Source organism: Episyrphus balteatus, chromosome 4, assembly GCF_945859705.1.
Source record: "Episyrphus balteatus chromosome 4, idEpiBalt1.1, whole genome shotgun sequence".
Taxonomy (NCBI): domain Eukaryota; kingdom Metazoa; phylum Arthropoda; class Insecta; order Diptera; family Syrphidae; genus Episyrphus; species Episyrphus balteatus.
The window spans coordinates 46,192,326-46,211,896 of NC_079137.1; the positions used below are offsets into that span (position 1 = coordinate 46,192,326).

General features: G+C 31.2%; 1 protein-coding gene across 5 annotated transcripts; it reads left to right on the top strand.

Annotated features, from left to right (window-relative positions):
• The first annotated feature begins 867 nt into the window (after nucleotides 1-867).
• Nucleotides 868-18,037, top strand: LOC129918365 (uncharacterized). Of its 5 annotated transcripts, none has more exons than XM_055998849.1 (11): nucleotides 868-1,058; nucleotides 4,623-5,121; nucleotides 5,191-5,448; nucleotides 12,511-12,699; nucleotides 12,955-13,050; nucleotides 13,121-13,159; nucleotides 13,233-13,481; nucleotides 13,558-13,757; nucleotides 16,645-16,728; nucleotides 16,798-17,266; nucleotides 17,330-18,037. In XM_055998849.1, exons 2-11 carry the CDS (start codon nucleotides 4,908-4,910, stop codon nucleotides 17,860-17,862), a joined length of 2,331 nt encoding a protein of 776 aa, XP_055854824.1. In that variant the 5' UTR covers nucleotides 868-1,058; nucleotides 4,623-4,907; the 3' UTR covers nucleotides 17,863-18,037. The 5 variants fall into 5 exon arrangements, with proteins under 5 accessions (XP_055854824.1, XP_055854823.1, XP_055854822.1 ...); XM_055998848.1 differs by having other exon boundaries at nucleotides 4,793-5,121; XM_055998847.1 differs by having other exon boundaries at nucleotides 4,887-5,121.
• Nucleotides 18,038-19,571: the final 1,534 nt, after the last annotated feature.

Here is a 19,571-nt window from a genome sequence, read left to right on the forward strand (position 1 = left end):
GGCGAGTTAAATTCCTGACCCGAGGCTGAACACGTTTGTACAACTGGCCCTAAACAATTGGTTTGTCGAAGGTCGACTAGTCCGACCTGCTCGACATCTTGATTGCAACTGAAATTACACTCGTCAGTGTATTTCCTTATGGGACAAACGACAAACGTTTACTGAAATTCCAGTAAAATATTGTTGTATGTGTTGCAAAAACAGCACATACGACAGTAATTTACCAAACGAAGAAAAACACTGATTTGTATGAAAAAATTGTAGTATGTGATAATTTTTGTCGTATGTGCACGTTTTCTGTGCACTTACGACAAAAAGCCACTGAAAATGTTTGTAAGCCTACACATACGACAAAACGCATAGCGATTATCTCGGAAACGGATACAGATATCGAAATACGGATTTCACAGAACGAAGGAGAAAAAATCAATTAGCAAAACTGCATTCAAATCTCAAAACCTCAATTTTGCACATACGACAATATTTTATTGAGGCGACGATTTGTAAACTCTTTTTTACAAAAAAAAAATTTCGCTAGCGAGAAAAAAATATTATTACGCCTTTAGATATAATACTTATGGTATTTTTTCCGTAACATGTTCGCTGTTGACTTTGAAGACTTAAAAATTTATCGTTTCGCTTCAGCTGCGTACTAGGCCTTACGTTTAAAATTGATCGATCCAGATCCACATGAATAAAAATAAAACACTGCTAATGATGGGATAAGCGATAATTTTTTTCTCTTTATGAAACGCGCCTATTTATGTATCCACTTGAAATGTCACTCACTACTCCAAAAATTATCAGTAAATTGAACACGCCTTTTTAACCAAACAGAAATCTTTTTACCGTTCGCTGTGTGAAAAAGTTAAAACAAATTAAACAACAAAATAAAAATTCTTAATTTAATTTATCAATTCAAAGTTATAAAGAAAAGCATCTTTTAAAGAAAAAATTATTATAAACTACGCAGTTATCCTGTGTTTACATAAAAACAAATTCGTAACTCGTAAACCATAAAAAAAAAAACAAAAATAATTATCATAACAAAACGTTGGGTAAACATTAAAATTAAAAAATTATAATTTTCCAAACAATCAGCTAAATCTAAAGCTAAAAACTCTTGAATGCTTTTTGTAAAAATTCCTATTTTCAGATTGGAACAAAATGTTTCCTCCAATGCGAGAACTCATTAAAACAGGCAAAATCTTTGTATTGACAAACTGATTTACGAAAGGGGCCTAAACCCATTCAAATCCTGGCGAGAAAAATTGAACATTTTAGTTGTGAAACAACGCAAGTAATACCTTGCCAAATTGCACAATAAGAAGATTTTTACGGCCGATTTCTTCACAGAGTCCTAGCGCTAATACCGATCCTAGTCCTAAAGTTAGTACTCAAATCGGTACCAAATCATTTCTTGACTCAGGTACTAAGCCTTAAAACTGTCAGTTTAGGACCGAGTACTAGTTAGGACTCGGTACTAGATAGCTCCTCAAAATCAGCTAGGACCTGGTTATTATACCAATCGTTAGTACTCAAATCGGTACCAACTGATTTCTTCACAAAAGTACCAAGCCCTAGTACTGTCAAATTGGTACCGAGTATTAGTTAGGACTCGGTATTAGGACCTCAAAATCGGTAGTCTAACTGTTAGGACTCGAATAAAAGCAAAAGATTTTATTTATTTTAAGAGAAATTTGCCAGATTTATTAATTTCTTTGGTGTTGTTTCGTTTGACAAGTTTTTTTTTGTGATTTTAATGTTTTGAACGATTTTTAAAAAATTACCAGAAAAACCTGAAGTGACAAATGCAATGCAAGAACGGGAAGATAGAAAAAAGAACACTTCTTGATGAAGAAGTGCCAAAAAAGTATATCGACTATGTTCGATCTTTCTAAAAGTTAAAACCAAATCAAGAAAGATGGTCTTTACAAGGACGTTCTGCATTTGCATTTCTCAAGGCCCCACAATGGTAGAAGCCAATTATGAGTAAAGCCTGGTACGCTGCTCGCGCTAAATTTTAGCTGAGATAAAATTCCCATACAAGTTATCGATAACTTGTATGGGATCCATTTTATCTCGGCTAAAAATTTTCGATAATTTGTATGGGAGCTAAAGATATAAAGATATAAACACACAAAAAAAAAAAAAGAAATGCGCTTTAAAAATTGTTATTTTTATTGAAATATATGTATAGATACAAAAATCTATACGCAAGCTGTCTGTTATATTTTAACAGAATATGATTACTCTTCTTGTAGGTTCAACCGTTACTAGCCCAAATTATTAAAGAAATTCCTCATCATTGTTGGTGAACTGGTTATTAGCTTTGGCAATATTTAATAAATAAGATCATTCCATTTTTTAATGTGACACTTCTTGATCGAACTTTAATTTTTTTTTCTTGTTGGGTCTTCTTAAGCTTTTTAATATATTTTTAAATATCTCTTCATTGGTGATTTTATTTATTTAACGTTTTTTTGTCTATTTTGTTTTGTTTAATTTGCTGAAATATCAAAATAAAATATTTCAAACATTAAAATATTGTCAAAATGACAGTTAGACCAGTTTTATACGAATTATTTCTTAGGACCGCGTTAAGAACTTAGATCAGGTCCTATAAATGTGAAGAAATGCTCAGGTACTAACTTTTCCTTAGGACCGAGTACTAGTGCTAGGACCTGGTCTAGCTAGATCGGGTACTAGGGTGACTTAGGACTCATGTGAAGAAATTGGCCGTTAGAGTATGCTAAGTTAGCTTAAGAGTTCATAGTTATCGTTGATATAAATCCTTTGCCTTGAGGCAGCGCTTCAATCCATTGTTGATTGGGGCCTCAAACAAAGAGCTTCTCCAGACAGCTCTATCCATATGTCGCTACTTCCAGTTCCGTAAGCGAAGTTGATTGAGTTCCCCTTCCACTTTGTTGCGCCACCTCAAATGAGGTCTTCCTCTACTGCGCCGCCCCTCTAAGCTGGAGTAAAAAACCACAGAAGGAAGAAGGACTTTTCTTTCTAAACAATCAGACGCTTTCGGCCCGTAGCCAGGGAGGAGGGGGGGGGTGGTCATTGAAGGGCAATGTCTTACCTTAAATTTAAAATGCCCTACCTTTAAAAAGCCCTACCTTCGAAAATGCCCTACATCAAAAAATGGGAAAGGGATTACCTTCAAAAATACCCTTATAAAATTGCCGTACCTTCAATTATTCCCTGCCTTAAAAATGCCCTACCTTAGAACATGCCCTACTTATAAAAATGTCCTACTTTCGAAAATGCTCTAGCTTTTAAAACGGTCTAACTTCAAAAAGGCTGCACTTATAAAAATACCCTACCTTCAAAAAAAAGCTCTAGCTTAAAAAATTCTCAGCCTCAAGAATGCACTACCTTCAAAAATTCCCTATTAATGAAAGCGTTCGACTTTATTACAGGCATTAGGGAAACATCTGAGAATTTTTGGAAAGGATTTAAATTTGATATTTCATATAAAAAGGTGCTTTGAGACGAACATAAAAAAATATTTTTTTTTTGTCCCAAAAACGTGTGGTTTGGCCGCCATTTTGAAAAATGCGTTTTTGTGATTTTCTCGGCTCCTGTTTATCGTAGAACGGATTTTTTTGTCTTGTTTTGTAGAAAAACGTATTCTAAAATTTTTATATTACATAATTTTTTTTTGTAATGTTGATCTATAAAAAGTCATTGACGAAAACATGTAAAATTTTTCGAGATGGTCGTGAGTTTTACATTTTTTTTTTTTTAGTTTAGGTTCATCTGAGCGAAAAAGTTCTTATAATAACATTGATACAATTCTAAATTTCCTACATTTTGGTATTTAAAGTTTTCTTGTACGTCGAAAATTATTTCAGTTATAACGTGACGAATTCAATATTTTGGTTGGCTACAATGATAATACTGCTCAAAAAAAAATTTAACTTTTTTTTGGCAGAAGAACCAAAACATACTTTTCTGAATATTTTTGAGGTGCTGATTTTGAATCCGAAGTCAGAAAAAATGTATTGGCCTTAGTTTTTGAAACGCTAAAAAACCTTATTTTTATTGTTTTTAAAGTTGAGTTGGAATTTTTAGCAATTTATTTGAGAATCATTTATAATGGTGTCTATTAGAACTACCTTGCTCCTTCCAAAAACTAATTAAATCTTTCCGATATTTCTTTTATTGACGGAAATATCTTAGATTTAAGCTTACCTATAAGATTAATTTGATTAGTCTTTGGCTTATAGGTAAGCTTAAACTTAAGATATCGTGGGCACAACGCCAAAACCACGAATCTGCAAAATTGTAGTTTTGAGAAAAACGGAATCATAATTTTGACAAACTCATGTAATCTTATGGAAACTCGTGCAAAGGAAATTGATAGTCTAAGCTTTTAGGCAAAAGATGGAGGTTCGGGGTCGACGCAGTGAATAGAGGGACCGATAACAAGGTAAATGACGCATTAAAGTGAAAAAGTAAAAAAATGCAGATTCGCGGTTTTAGCTTTGTGCCAACGATATCTCGTTCAATAAAAGAGATATCGGAAAGATTTAAGACCCTTTGAATAAGTTATCCGGAAAAAAATCATAGAGCACAAGTTGACTAAATAAATGCTTCCGAAAACGTTCCAGACCACCAATCGAAAACGTCATAACAAAAAACTTATCGAAAATACAAAGAAAACAACAACAATTGACAGTAGTTTCCGACTCCATCCGCTAATTATGGTTCTGGCTTAAGGGTTTCCCATAATTATAGTTAAGAAACACTTGAAATATTTCTACTTAAACGTCATTTTTAGAAGGTCTGAGATGCTGTAAAATTTGCTTAAAATTTTAACAATCTACAAAATTTTGTGCCAAAATTATAATAAATTTATTTTTAAAAATACAAAGATACAAATTTAATTTGCGAAAATGCCGATTTACTGCTGCGTTCAAAGTTGTAAAAGTAATAATCGCAACAAACAGACAAATAAAATAAAGTTTTTTAAGTTTCCTAAAATTCGGAAAACATTTCCCAAAATGGAAGCTCTTTCAACAGAAAGGCATAATCGTTGGATTAAAGCACTTAATATTAAACCTCAAAATATAAATCATGCACGCGTCTGTGAGAGGCATTTCATTTCTGGTAAGTATAATTAAACTATCATCTTCTTTTGCGAAAATCAAGAAAATAAAATATGGTTTACGTTCATAGGCCAACGTGCTCATATCAAAGATGACTTAAATCCAGACTGGGTTCCAAGCTTGCATTTGGATACCAGACAGGATCCATTACTTGCCAAGACAAGATATGAACGGAAAAAACCAATGGAGGAAAATATAATAACAAAAACACCATTGCCATCGCCAGAAAAATTAAAGATGTACTTTGAGACAGAAGTTGAATCAGAAGATGAAATAGAAGATGTACTAGTAGATGAAACAGCAGTTGAAATAGACGATGGAACAAAAGGTGAGAGTTATTTTTGTTCATGTATAAAAAGCAAGCTTCGTTCGAAACGTACTTTTTTGTTCAGATAAATTTGTCAAGTATATACTAGGTGTAGGAATTTTGTGTGATTTCAGCACATTTCAAAGGGTCTATTAAAATCGACAGCGAAAACTTTGCCAAAACTGACATTCACAAAGTTGCAAGGTAAATGGTGAGGCCACCTGAACTTAAGTTCTTAATTTTTAGAGTTTCTGATTGGTCAGTTATACCATGACACACTGCTAGTATAGATACCATGGTATTAATTTATACCGCATGTGTATCATGCTAGTATTGAGTGAACACCATGATACATGGTATACATAGATACTAGGGTTTTTTGCGTAGTATATTGTTTCTTTACTACAAGTTTGTCCCAGGTATTATGTTTCTTGATATTTACAGCCCGAATGTCCCCTTGTGACTTGTCAGAAGTCGAAATTTTTGTGACTATTCCTTGTGAAGATTTTTGTAACTCATTATCATTTTCGAAATTATCTAACTTGGGGTCTAGTGAAAACTGGTTATAATCCTCGGAAGCAGCTAAAGCCTAGTACGCAGCTGAAGCGAAATGAAGTTTTCCATACAGAAATTCGATGGCGAAATCTTGAACGAAATTAAATTTGTTTTGTTTTTGCTTTGAAACTTATTTTCTGATGTTTTTTCTTGAATTTTTTCGTTAACATGTTCGCTGTTGACTTTGGAGACTTCAAAATTTTTCGTTTCACTTCAGCTGCGTACTAGGCTTAAAATAAAACAAAAATAGTCAAGTCTCCAAAGTCGACACCGAAAATGCTAATAAAAAATATCATCGACAATCTATAAAAGTAAAAAATTTAAAAAAAATTACAAATTAACCTTATAACAAAAAAAAAAAACATCAACACGAGTCTTTTGGATCAAGAAAAAAGCCCAGAGGGCAGTAAAAAGTGAGTGGCAAATAAGTGAACGAAATTTTTCGTTCAAGATTTCGTTGTGCTATTGTTGTATGGAAAATTTCGTTCAGCTGCGTTCAAGGCCTTACGCTGTAGTGAAAATGGCTACGAAAATAAAATTATTTCAAAACTCAACAAGATACTTTATTATGGTTGAGAATTTTAAACAATTTGATAATAAAAACTTTTGCTTGAAATTATAATCTTCAGCTCTATCAGCAAAAGCGAGATAATTATGACGTCACAGCAGAACTGTTACGGCCATTCATTTTGGATTTAGTTTGGATTTAAATTATTTTTAAATTCAATCTCCAATCCAATTCATAAATCCAAGGATTTAATTTTTTGTTCATATTATTCACTCGAAAAAAAATATGTGATTATTCAATAAATTTTGTATATTTTCCATTTATCTTTATTTTTCCTTCACAAAATACTTGACAAAACAACTGAACACTGTGAAAATGAATTTAACATCTGGATTTATAAAGTTAATCAACCTCTAGAGAGCAGTTTAAATTTGTTTGGATTTAACGAGATTGGATTTAAAAAATTGGATTTAAGATTGGATTTAAGTAGTGAATATTATGGAATTGGATTTATTTGACATTGTTTACATCCAGATGTATTTTGCAAACAAGTGAATAATATGGCCGCTGCAGAGAGCAGTTTAAATTTGTTTGGATTTAACGAGATTGGATTTAAGTAGTGAATATTATAAAATTGGATTTATTTTTGACATTTGACATTGCTTACATCCAGATGTATTTTTTAAACTAATGAATAATATGGCCGTTAAAATCCTTATGAGCATAATACCTTGTTTCTTGTTTATCATGTATCGAGTATTTTTTCAAGTAACAAAAATAAAGCAAAAAGAAATTCGGAAAATAATTTTTTCGATTCAAATAAATGAAATAAAATCGTTCCATAAAAACTACGTTTATTTGTCTTAGAGCCAATTTTTCAATCTTCTAATAAACAGTCAGTTAACTGTTTGACGAATAAAGTTATTAGGCTCATAAACAATCAGATAAAAACATTGAATTTTTCAATCAAGAATAATTTATACTACAGAATAACAACAAAAAATTGTCAAATTCAAAAATATTTAAAATTAAACGTCATTTTTATTCATGATTGTTTTTGTTTTCTTGTGTTCCACTGTATTTTTTTTCAAAATTCTTTCATAACAGCTTTGACAACTGACACAATATTTTTGTTGAGATTATTCCTGAGAATAATTTTTATTCGTCTCTGAAAGAAGCAGATAGTTTTATTCTAAGGAATAAGCGTTATCTGCTTGTTGAAAAATTGATTTTTTCTCTATCCTTAGGAATAAGTACTAACTGACTGTTTGACTGACTATTGAAAAATTGGCCCTTAGACAAATTTTCGGAAAAGTAAAATATGTGTGTACAAAATATCAAAAAACTATCCAAACAATCTAGTACAGAAAAAAAAAATCGTTTGTGGATATGTGTAATGTGAAACGAAAAGAATAATGCCGTTTTCTAATGTCGTTTTCCAAAATTCAAAAAGTGTCACCCCTAGCTATATAATCACTCCCAAAAGAAGTGATTTCAAATTCCAAAATTGAAAAAAAGAGTAAATTTTTGGAGGTAATTAATTCTTCACTCCCAAAATTTTGAATGAGTGACGGAGTGATTACCAATACTTCTATATATTTCTTCATGAACTACTTATTGTCAAATTCTTGAGTGGGTTTTAATTTTTTTTTTTGTGAAGAAAATTATACATATTTATTTAAAAAATCAATAAAGTATTAAAAATAATCAATAAAACAGAATTTAAAAGATTATTATTATTTTATTTATTTTAAGTATTACAAACACATGCAAAGCAAACGTCAAATCACTCCACTTGTCAAATTCGTCGTAAACAAATTCCAAAATTGCACAAAAAAGGAGTAATTCACTCCCATAATTTTGGAAAACGACAATAGTTAAGAATTGATTGATAGCAAAATTTTAAACGATTTGATAATAAAAACTTTCGCATTAAATCTCTATCAATTTTGAAACCGAGATGATTATGACGTCACAGAACTTTCAAAAACCTTATGAACATACCTTTTCGATAATTTGTATGGGAGCTAATATTTAACTCGAGCTGCGTACCAGGCTTAAAACAAAAACAAAACTTAAACAAAAAATCGAAATATAATTTTTAAAATAAAGCCTGTTTCACTAGAGCCCAAATGAGATAATTACGCAAATGATCTCATTTCGAATGTCAAATTCTATAGAAAAAAAAATTGCATTTGAAATCTGAACTGACCTCATTTGCAAAATTATCTCATTTGGGCTCTAGTGAAAACAGGCTATAAATATGTGAGTAGCCCTGTTCCATTTGTAGTTTACTCGTGAGTAGAAATCTACTAACACAACTACACATTCCTATCTCAAAGTTAGAAGATCATGAGTTAATTGTAGTACTAGATCTACTCGTGAGTAAACTATCACCTCCATTGGAACATGGCTAAAATCGAAAGACTATCCAAAAACTCTAGTACAAAAATAAAAATATCGTTTGTTGTGCTGCGTGCTGTGAAACAAAAAGCATAACAAAAATGATTTGATTTTGTTTGTTGTTTTTAAATCAGTACTAGTAGAAACAGGCCATTAGCTTTTTTTTTTTGTTTCTGTTGAGAATTTCTGTGTGGAACACGCCTTTTCACGAAACTTCTACCAAACGTCACTGTCAACTGTCATGAGATGAAAAATATTTGACAAGTACTTGTAGTAAAAAACTCACTAGAAAACAAAATTTCAAAGCGCGAATAAAAAGTAAATTGTTATTTATGAAATTAAATTATTGTTTTCCATGCCATAAATGTCATCAATTGATTAAAAATATTGTAATACTTTTTCTTCAATCGTAAAGTAAAGTTTTTGCAAAAATGCCTCATTACTGTTGTGTAAAAGGCTGCCCAAACAATAGTGTGAACACCAAGGGATCTGATATTGGATACTATCAATTTCCTTCAATGCCCACAAGGTTCCCTAGATTGCAAATCCTGGCGAAAGAAAGACGCCGTCGTTGGTTTGCCGCAATTGGTAAAAAATCATTAGATACGAAAAATGCTCGTGTTTGTTCTCGACATTTTCTTTCTGGTAAGTAAAATAAAAGATTTATTCCTTTGGGCTCCACAGCAACTAATGCTTGCTTCTTCTGGTTGCAACCAACTGATACTTCTTTTATAGAATACAAGGTCTTTAAATGCGCTAGTGTTTAAAGCAACACAGGCCAAGCCTGTATGTATCTTTAAAACACACAATTTTGAACTCATCAAGAATGAGTTGATTTTTTTCAAAAAAAAAAAAAAAATAAAACTATATGAATTTTAGTCCTATTCTGTAGATATGATTCTTTGAATCCCCAAATAAGAGACACAATGATAAATTTAGTGATATTTTATTAAGATGCAATTAGACTTTGATTCTTTGTTCGATGTTCACTGCATGCCAAAAGTTTGAGTCCAAGATAAACAATTAATTATTGTATTTATGCCTGGGGATTGATTTAAGTGAAGATTGGGTTTTTTGTATCTTATGTTTTAAAATGGGAAATCTACGTTTTAACAAAGGCAGAAAAATCACAGCGAGAAGTAGTCTCGCAATTGAATATATCTAAGGGTTGTGATTAACGTGCCATTGAACGGCACGCTCAAACTGGACTGCTTGAAGATAAACCACGTTCAGGACGCCTCACAGGGGGGCCATTTGTATGGGAGAGCAGAACATAAAATCCGTAAAATCTTAACTATGCAATGGAATTTTATAAAATTTTGCACACATGTTTGGAGACGCATTTCGACAAAATTTGTTAATAAAAAGTTCACTAAGAAAAAAGGAATTGATATTTTTTGGATTTGAAGGATTTTTTTAATAATGAAAACACCTTTTTAAATGGTTTTTATCTCCAAACTAAGTATGCAATTTTATTCCATGTATAGCAAAAAACTTTTATAATTTTTTTTTTTGAAAATTATAGGAACGGTTTTTTCTAAAATAGTTTTTTATTAAATAAAAAAAATTAAATACAAATTTTCAAATACAAAGGAGACTGGGCACTTTTGTATGGGACGTGGCCCATTGGTAAACACACTGAGACATAAATCAAATGAATCGGAAAGAGAAGCCGTTTTTCGTTTTGTGGGAAGGTGTTCTGTACTGAGAGAGACTAGAAGACATGTCCTTGGAAGAGATTTTTTTATGTAATGAGCAAGTTATAAAGTGTCTCAATGAATTGGATGTTCCAAGAATATTTAAATTTTGTAAAACTGCATTAGCATATCGCATCAGAATCTTAAATAAATTTTTTAGACCAAACTGAAACTTAAAAATGTTATTATCATTTTATGTTCAAAAATAAATTTTACACATTGAGACATACATACAGTTGTAAACACGAAAATAGCAGTGCTTACACAATTTTCATAAAAAGTTAAATAGTTTTAAAGTAAAAGTTTAAAATTATATTTTGTATTCGGCGGGACCTCAGTTATCATATCCAAGGTTTTCAACTTTTTAAATATGCTTATCACTGTCTTGTATAAGGCATTTATTGAAACTCTCTAGTTTTTGCCCGAACATTGAAAGAGCAGTGTCATTGTTTTTTCTCTTTCAAGCTTACAAATGTAACTTTTTTTCATTTTTTTGGTAGGTAAACATTTTTTGAAAGTGTTATTTCTTCTAAAAGCATAAATTGGCATTGTCAAAAGTTGTCAAAATGGCCCGCAGAAAGCATTGTTCCGAAAGTTCATGAAGCTCAATAAAACAAACTTTACTAAGAGGAAACAACTTACCAGTTCATCTGAGAAATCGTAGAATATCCCGTTGAAATGGTGAGCAGTACAGCAACATCCAAAATAGTAACATTACCTCGAAACACGTAATCTAAATCGAATCAGGACTTAGCGAACTGATTGATAAATTAGCTAATTGGCAAAGTATCATCCATTAATAGGCTCCAATAACCAAAAAATGAACTACAAGTTTCTGTTAGCGCTAAGGCATTAACAGAACATTGGCTGGAAGCTAAACTACTAGCCTAAAGTCTGCTAAAAGCACCATTAATAACGAAAAAGCATGTAGGAAAATGAATTAAATTCGTAAGCGATTGGCCCAAGAGCCAAGATGCAAGTGAGAAATTCAATTTTTTTCGGTTTGGTTTTTATTCATTTATCATTTTTTATAGGGCTCTACTAATTCTGAAAAGGATTCGTGGTTTTGGCGTTATGCCCACGATATTAAAAAAAAAAAAAAGTTGAATTTGGAAAAAAATTGAGCGAAGAAAAAATGAGTTTAAAATTGAATATGTCAGAGATCCGTCAAAGAAAGGAATACTTTAATTTTTTATTTGAATGAAAGATTTATATACTTTTATTGTTATTACGTATTCTACGTTCAATACCAGATCAGGACGAATACAATTCCTTCCGAAATAGTTAGTTAAATATTGTAACTTTTTAAAAATAAACTAAACGTAGCTCAAAAGCTATTATTTATTAAAAAAAAATGTTTTTACAATTATTAAAATGCTACTCTACTTGAAAAAAAAAAGGTAATGCAGGAAATAACATACATTGCAAAACTAAATTCTTGGGTAACTTTGGAGCACTGTATCTATTATATTCCTTTAGTAATAACAAGCAAACCAAATAGGCCGGTGTACTTGACAATGGTGAAAGGGAGACTGAGAAATGCAGCAGTGTTAAGAAGAGTTGCTGTTAGGAAACACTTTATTAGTCTACAAAACAAAGTGAAACGCTAAGCTTGGGCCAGGAGGCATAGAGAATAGACGGAAGAAGACTAACAGAGTCTTATAAAGCGATGAATCCAAATAAATCAAATATTTTTTTTTGCTTATTCTGGTTTTTTAAATGTTCCTCTTAAATTTTACATACGTACTTATTTTTGTATTTGCTTTTCTATTTAAAAAAAAACTTGTTTAATTTTGTATCTACTCTGGGCAAAGCACCGAAATGCGGTTCAGAATTTAGTTACTTTTAGAGAACAATCGTTTCAAAAAAAATGTAGAAAATATTTTCATTTTCAACAGAAAATATTTAATTCTATTCTAGGGAAAAGTGCTAAAATTTCAGCATCAACAGATCCAGATTGGGTTCCAAGCTTACATATGGGAGAAAATATTGACCCATTGTCTGACACTAGAAGATTAAAAAAACCTTTATCAAAAAGAAGAGCAGAGACACAACAAATAAGAGAATGCCAACGCAAAGCTGTAAATGCTGAATTTATTAAAATTGATGGTGAGATATTTTTCAAAGTTATTATTTTTTTATTTAACTTGTTATGAGTAACTAATTCTACTATTTTTCAAATTGTTTTTGGATGTTTAGAAAAATTAGTAAATTTAATTTAATAAGATAATGCTTAAATCGAATAAATTGGTACCGAATGAAGCTTGCTTTTTGAATTAATTAAATAAATTTATATTTCTGTTACATACACAATATATTCATTTTTCTACCTACTGTATTTTTTTTTTTTTTTTTTTCAAATAGATGATATTGATATGGATACGGATGACAAATCTGAAGAAGAGTTCTTACAAGACTATTTAGACGAGATCAGGGCTTCACAAGATGACAAAGAAACTGGTAAATAGTTTGTTTTTATTTTTAAAATCTGACCGAATTTTTCAATTTAGTTTTTTCTTTTCTTTTTAAGACGGTAACAATGTTTCCCAAGATGATGACAAATCACCTGGTAAATAGTTTGATTTTCTATGCAAATCCAAAGGGATTTTTTAAAAATTTAATTTGTTTCTTTTCTCTTAAAGAACAACGCAAAAAAAAGAAACTACATAAGGTGGTCGTAAATTGTTGTGTGCCCATGTGTAAAAATGCAAGAAGTAAATATAAATCAAAAATTATGTTCTTTCGATTTCCAAAAGCTGAGGAAAATAATGTCAATGGCAAGATATATAGAAACGAAAGACAAACTGCATGGATAAATGCTATCAAAAGGATTGACATCACACATTTAAATGCTTCAAATAAAATTATTTGTTCTGATCATTTTATTACAGGTAAATGGTGTTTAAGTTTTTCTGTGTTTGGTCTGGTTTGTTAAGAAATTCTTTTTTCTTTAATCAAAACTAATAGGAGCTCCTGCAAAAGATAAATCTCATCCTGATTGGATTCCCAGTCAAAAACTACCACTTACATTAGCAAAAGCTGTAAAACAAATAGAAACACCGGATCCATTAGATGAACAAGAAATGCAAATGCATACCATCAATACTGTGGAAGAAGAATTAAAATTAAACATGGATATTATAGCGTTGCAAAAAGAAATCGAAGAGGTATGTATTCTATAATTTTTAGGGGCCCTACTCTGTATTTCGTTCCGTAAGTCAATTCTATCCGAAAGTGATAGTGAGAAATTATTTTATTTTTGTACATTCCGCTATCATAATTGTTGTAGAAACAAAATTTCCGTATTCGAATGCTTTTGCCATTCGAAAACGAGTTACGAAAATTCCACTTTCGGAATTCTCATTTCGAAAGTAGCAGATTTCAATCACCCCCCCCCCCCCCCCCCCCTCCCACACGATTATTTCTTGTTTCGACCCAACCTACACGCTCTAGCTTTTTGGCACATTCCTCCTGAATCACCCTGTATATCTCGTAGCAGTTCTACAGTTTCGACGATATATCTCCTCGTTATTTGTTATCCTACATGTTCTCTTACTTCCTATTATAAGTCCCCATAAAGTAGATTTTTAATTTATTCAATCAAGTATGGAGTTGTTACTAAATTTAAATTAATTGAACTCCACGCCAAAATTGTTTAAATCAACTTGCAAATGCAGAGCGGCGTTTAACGAAGAAAGTGTTCTAAAGATCTCATCTGCGTATGTATTAACTTCAGAATGCTGAATGACTTATGTCGAATTCCAATGAAGCAAAAATATGATCTGCAAAATCATATTTTTGCAGATAATTGTCATATGCAAAACGTCAAACCAAATTAAAATTCTGTGAAGAAATGAAGAACCAGAGCCAATTTTTGTTTATTTGTGAAATTTAAATTATTTTTAGTGAACAAAATAAAGAAATTTTACGTTGATTTGTTCTTAGTATGAAGTTTTGTAAATTCTTTTGTTTTTCATCGGTCACATGAACACAAACACATTCACAGAAAAAGATCTCTACCTTTTTTAATTCCCTGAACAGTCACAAAGTATTGATTTTAGTAGTGACTGCAAGTGGTTGAAAGGAATTCGTCATTATTCTACGTCATTCATTGTCATAATAAAAATAATAGACCATAAATGACTTCCTTGTGGGACATCCTTGACAGTCGAAAAGATTAGTATGTAGGTATGTCATTAAAATCATTGTTTTAATTAATAAAGAAAAGCTCTGTTGGCATATGTATAAGAGGGAGTAAGATGTTTTCATTGGGGTCTTTTACCTGCAAATACACACCAATACAAATTAAAAAAGATAAATAAACATTTTATTACGCGAATTAATTTTCCGTCCTTATAAAGAATCTGCAAATTCAACATGTTTTTTAAAGGTCTCTGCAAGCAGTCGAATAAAAAAAATGTTGACAAAATAAGGTCTGTGGTCCGTTCTTTTATTGAACAATGTTAACTATTGTTGTTATGTCAAAAAAATCGTTGTATTTGTTTTTGTTAGATTTTGTTACAAAATGTCAACTTTGATTTAGGAACGACTAATGTTACATTTTGTTGATCTGTCAAAAGAAAATTTTTTGAGATTAATTTTATGAATGAATAAATAAGAGAGAATTAATTTGGTACTGAAATAATTCTTTTTAATTGAATTCTAAGCAAATTGAAACAAAAATATGCATTCAATAATTTCAAATATGGAAACAAACAAGAAATTCTCTTCTCACATCATCCCCTCTCTTCCCCATTTAGTTGTGTTTGACAGATTAACATTGAAACTCAAGTCCAGAAGCTGAGTTGGAAAAAGTAACAAAATGTAACTATTTGACACTTCAACACTGGATTTAGGAACGATGTTGTGACGTCACGATGTTACACTTTGTAACTTTTTTCTCATTTAGGAACGATGAAAGTTAACTATTGTTAACAATGGTTAACATCGTCGAATAAAAGAACGCATCACTGCTCTATAGTTTTTTATCACATAAGGTTACTGAAATCAAAATGTAGGGTTGCCACTTATAAAATGGGGAATTATATGTGGCAACCCTTTTTCAAAGGAAAAGTTTTTATAAAACTTCTTCTTCTCCATTATCGACGACAGTCATGATCTCGAATGGGATCACAGCTCTCTTACTTTGCTGCTCCACGTGTGGGGTTCGTCGAAGAGTTTTTATATAACTAATTTTGTCATATCTTTTTTTAAATTTTTAAATTTCTAATAAAAGCCTAAAAAAAATTAAATAATAAAAGAGCTATAAGCCTACAAATATGGCAACCCTCTTCAAATAAAAAAAAAACTACAAAATCCTATTTGAACTAAAGTGAACAATTTTTTATACACCAAAAATTTTAAACTATAGGCCGAACTTTAGCTGACACTCTCTTCTATCTTAAAAATGATAGGTGCAATCTCTAAAATACCAGCGAGTACAAGGCAACCCTACTCCAGTGCTAGAAAACAAATTAAAAATACATGTTGTTCAGCCAAATTGTATAATATTTGGTAGAGTTAAAGGCTAAAACATCATATTTTGGGCATTAAATTGCCAGCTCGATCTCCAGCTCCAGCTAGTCGTCTCCAATTTTGTAATCAAGACCTGGCCGCTCTTTTGTAGATCATTTCTCTTTGTTTCTTATGCCCTTTCTTATGCTTGGCGTTTAAGACCTTATGGTTCTATTTTAATTTACTTTACGTGTCCCAGGCGTTATAAATGATTATTGTACAATTTGTCGTTGTATCTTTTACGTTCTTTGGCGATATCAATCGCTTGAAGGAAATTTAAATAAGTCCTCTTAAAATTTCCACAAAATAATTAACAAGATCGACAACCTGTAAATTTATTAAGAATACCAATTTCATAACTTTTTACAATTTTTGGTGCACTTCGGTACACAAACCTAGTAACTGCTCTTAGCGGCTTCACGACTACCTTAAAACTGCATACTTCCTCAAAATTCAGCACCAAAAATAAACTAAAAATTAAATTTTTTTTACGAAATGTTTTTAAGATAAAAATAAAATAATAATTTCTTTTTTTTTTAGTTAAAAAAAGTAAACGCTGACTTAAAAAAGCAAGTCGAAACCAAGGATATTATAATTGCAGATCATGTTGAAGAAATACGAAGGGTAATTTAAACATTTCTTTTAAACAAAATTGGATTAACTCTGACATTTTTTGTATGTTTTTATTTGCAGCTTGTTGAAACCCAAGTATTGAAACTAAACAATAAAGATAAAATCATAGAACAAGTACAAGCTAATCATCGAAGAATAACACTCTCCCGAGATGGTTTCAAAAACGATGATAAGAAAGTTACTTATATGACTGGTCTGCCAAGTTTGGCCGTACTTGATATAATTTATGATTACGTTAAAGACGATTTAGTTAGTTCGATGATGAAGGGTGTAAATAAATTTGATGCTTTAGTAATGGTATTGCTAAAGCTGCGATTAGATTTGCCAATGTGTTATTTAGGCTATAGATTTGGCATTGCTGGCAACACATGTGCACGTGTTTTTCATAAGAATTTAAAAGTTTTATGCGATAAAATTGGTCCATTCATCCGATGGCCTGAGAAAACACAACCAGAATGTACTGCTGTTTACTTTAAAAAGGTTCTTGGTAAAAGATTTACAGCTTTAATTGATTTTATTGAAGATCCAGGTGAGTTTTCTTTTCTTATTTTCATCATAATTGAAGTTAATTTTATGTGATATTGTTTTTCAGGTCCTGATGTATCAGCGGGACATTTGGTACAAAATAACTACAAAAGAAATAAATACTTGGTTGCAATATCACCAGCAGGAGCTATTGTATTTGTATCCAAAGGTTATGACGTTAACATGAGTTTAAAGGAAATTGCAGAAAGTTGCGGAGTTCTTGATTACACTGATGACGGTGATATTATACTTTCCGATTATGGAAAAGCTGCTCATCAAGTTTTATCTTATAATGGCTCCAAAGTAATAGTGCCTACAAATCAAGAAAATGACTTGCTTGATTCCCTACTCCAGAATCCAAGTCACACAAATACTGACGGACAAGTCGAACCCGATAATAGTCGTATTTATATCCACCGATCACTTTCAGTTCTCAAAAATCGATATTTCGTTTTAACAAATAAATACAATCATGGCGTAGCCACCAAGTCTTATAAAATAAGTGAAGGAGAACATTATTTTGATTATGTTGTTAAAGTTTGTTGTGCTCTTACAAATGTTTCTCCGGCAATTATTACTTTGGAAAATAAAAAAAGTTAGCTCTAAGAAAGTTAAATAAGCAATTTTTATTTTTAACCTTATAAAATACAAAAATGTACAAATGTAATTAATATAAATCTTTGATTTGTTATTAATAGTTTTTATACTTTTATTTTATCTTTAAAGCTGATGCTTTATGAGAACAATAAAATTCATAGCAATATGATAAAATCAATTCTTTATTAATTTTATTTGACGGCGCGGCGTTTGGGGGTGAAAGTTAAATTTTTTTTCTGATTTGAATCCTTTTTTATCAAAAATCTTGAAGCGATGGAGCGCTAATAAAACCAACGTAGTTCATAGGCTCATATCTGTAAACCAAAACTTATTTCGAGACTTTGGTCAAAAGACATCGGCTTCGGAATGTAAAAAAAATCAAGAAAAAAAATGTTTGTATAGAAATACCTCAGGAACCAAGAAACTTTTAGTTTTTAGTTATGAATAGAGCTTAAAGAGACCTTTCTTTTGATGTCGCACTCGATGGATTTGGAGGAAAGTTTAAAAAAATGGATTTTTTTTGGCAAGGGTCAACCTTGATTTTTTCTCAAAAATCCGAAAAATATAAATTTGATAATTTTTTACTGGATTTCATTGGCCTGTTCACTGTGAACTCATATCTGTAAATCAAATCTTGTTTCGAGACTTTGGTCACAAGATATCGGCTTCGGAATGTAAAAAAATCGAGAAAAAAATGTTTGTACAGAAATATCTCAGGAACCAGACCTCCAAGAAAATTTTAGTTTTCAGTTATGAATAGAGCTTAAAGAGAGACCTTTCTTTTGATGTCGCACTCGATGGATTTGGAGGAAATTTTTAAAAATGGAATTTTTTTAGGCAAGGGGTTAACCTTGATTTTTTCTCAAAAATCTGAAAAAAATTAATTTGTAATTTGTTTACCGGAAGTCTTAGGACTGTTCACTGTGAACTCATATCTGTAAACCAAAACTTGTCTCGAGTCTTTGGTCAAAAGATATCGGCTTCGGAATGTAAAAAAAAGAAAAAAAAAGATTGTATAGAAATATCTCAGGAACCAGACCTCCAAGATACTTTTAGTTTTCAGTTATGAATAGAGCTTAGAGAGACCTTTCTTTTGATGTCTCACTCGATGGATTTGGAGATTTTTAAAAATGGATATTTTTTTGGCAAGGGGTTAACCTTGATTTTTTCTCAAAAATTGGAAAAAAATAGATTTGTAATTTTTTTACCGGAATGCATAGGCCTGTTCACTGTGAACTCATATCTGTAAACCAAAACTTGTCTCGAGTCTTTGGTCAAAAGATATCGGCCTCGGAATGTAAAAAAAAATAAAAAAAAATATATTTGTATAACAATATCTCAGGAACCAGGCTTCCAAGAAACTTTTAGTTTTCAGTTATGAATAGAGCTTAAAGAGACCTCTCTTTTGATGTCTCATTCGATGGATTTGGAGGAAATTTTTAAAAATGGAATTTTTTTCTCAAAAATTGGAAAAAAATAGATTTGTAATTTTTTTTACCGGAATGCATAGGCATGTTCACTGTGAACTCATATCTGTAAACCAAAACTTGTCTCGAGTCTTTGGTCAAAAGATATCGGCCTCGGAATGTAAAAAAAATAAAAAAAAAAAATATTTGTATAAAAATATCTCAGGAACCAGACCTCGAAGAAAGTTTTAGTTTTCAGTTATGAATAGAGCTTAAAGAGACGGGTGTTTTATAAACGTCTGCCTA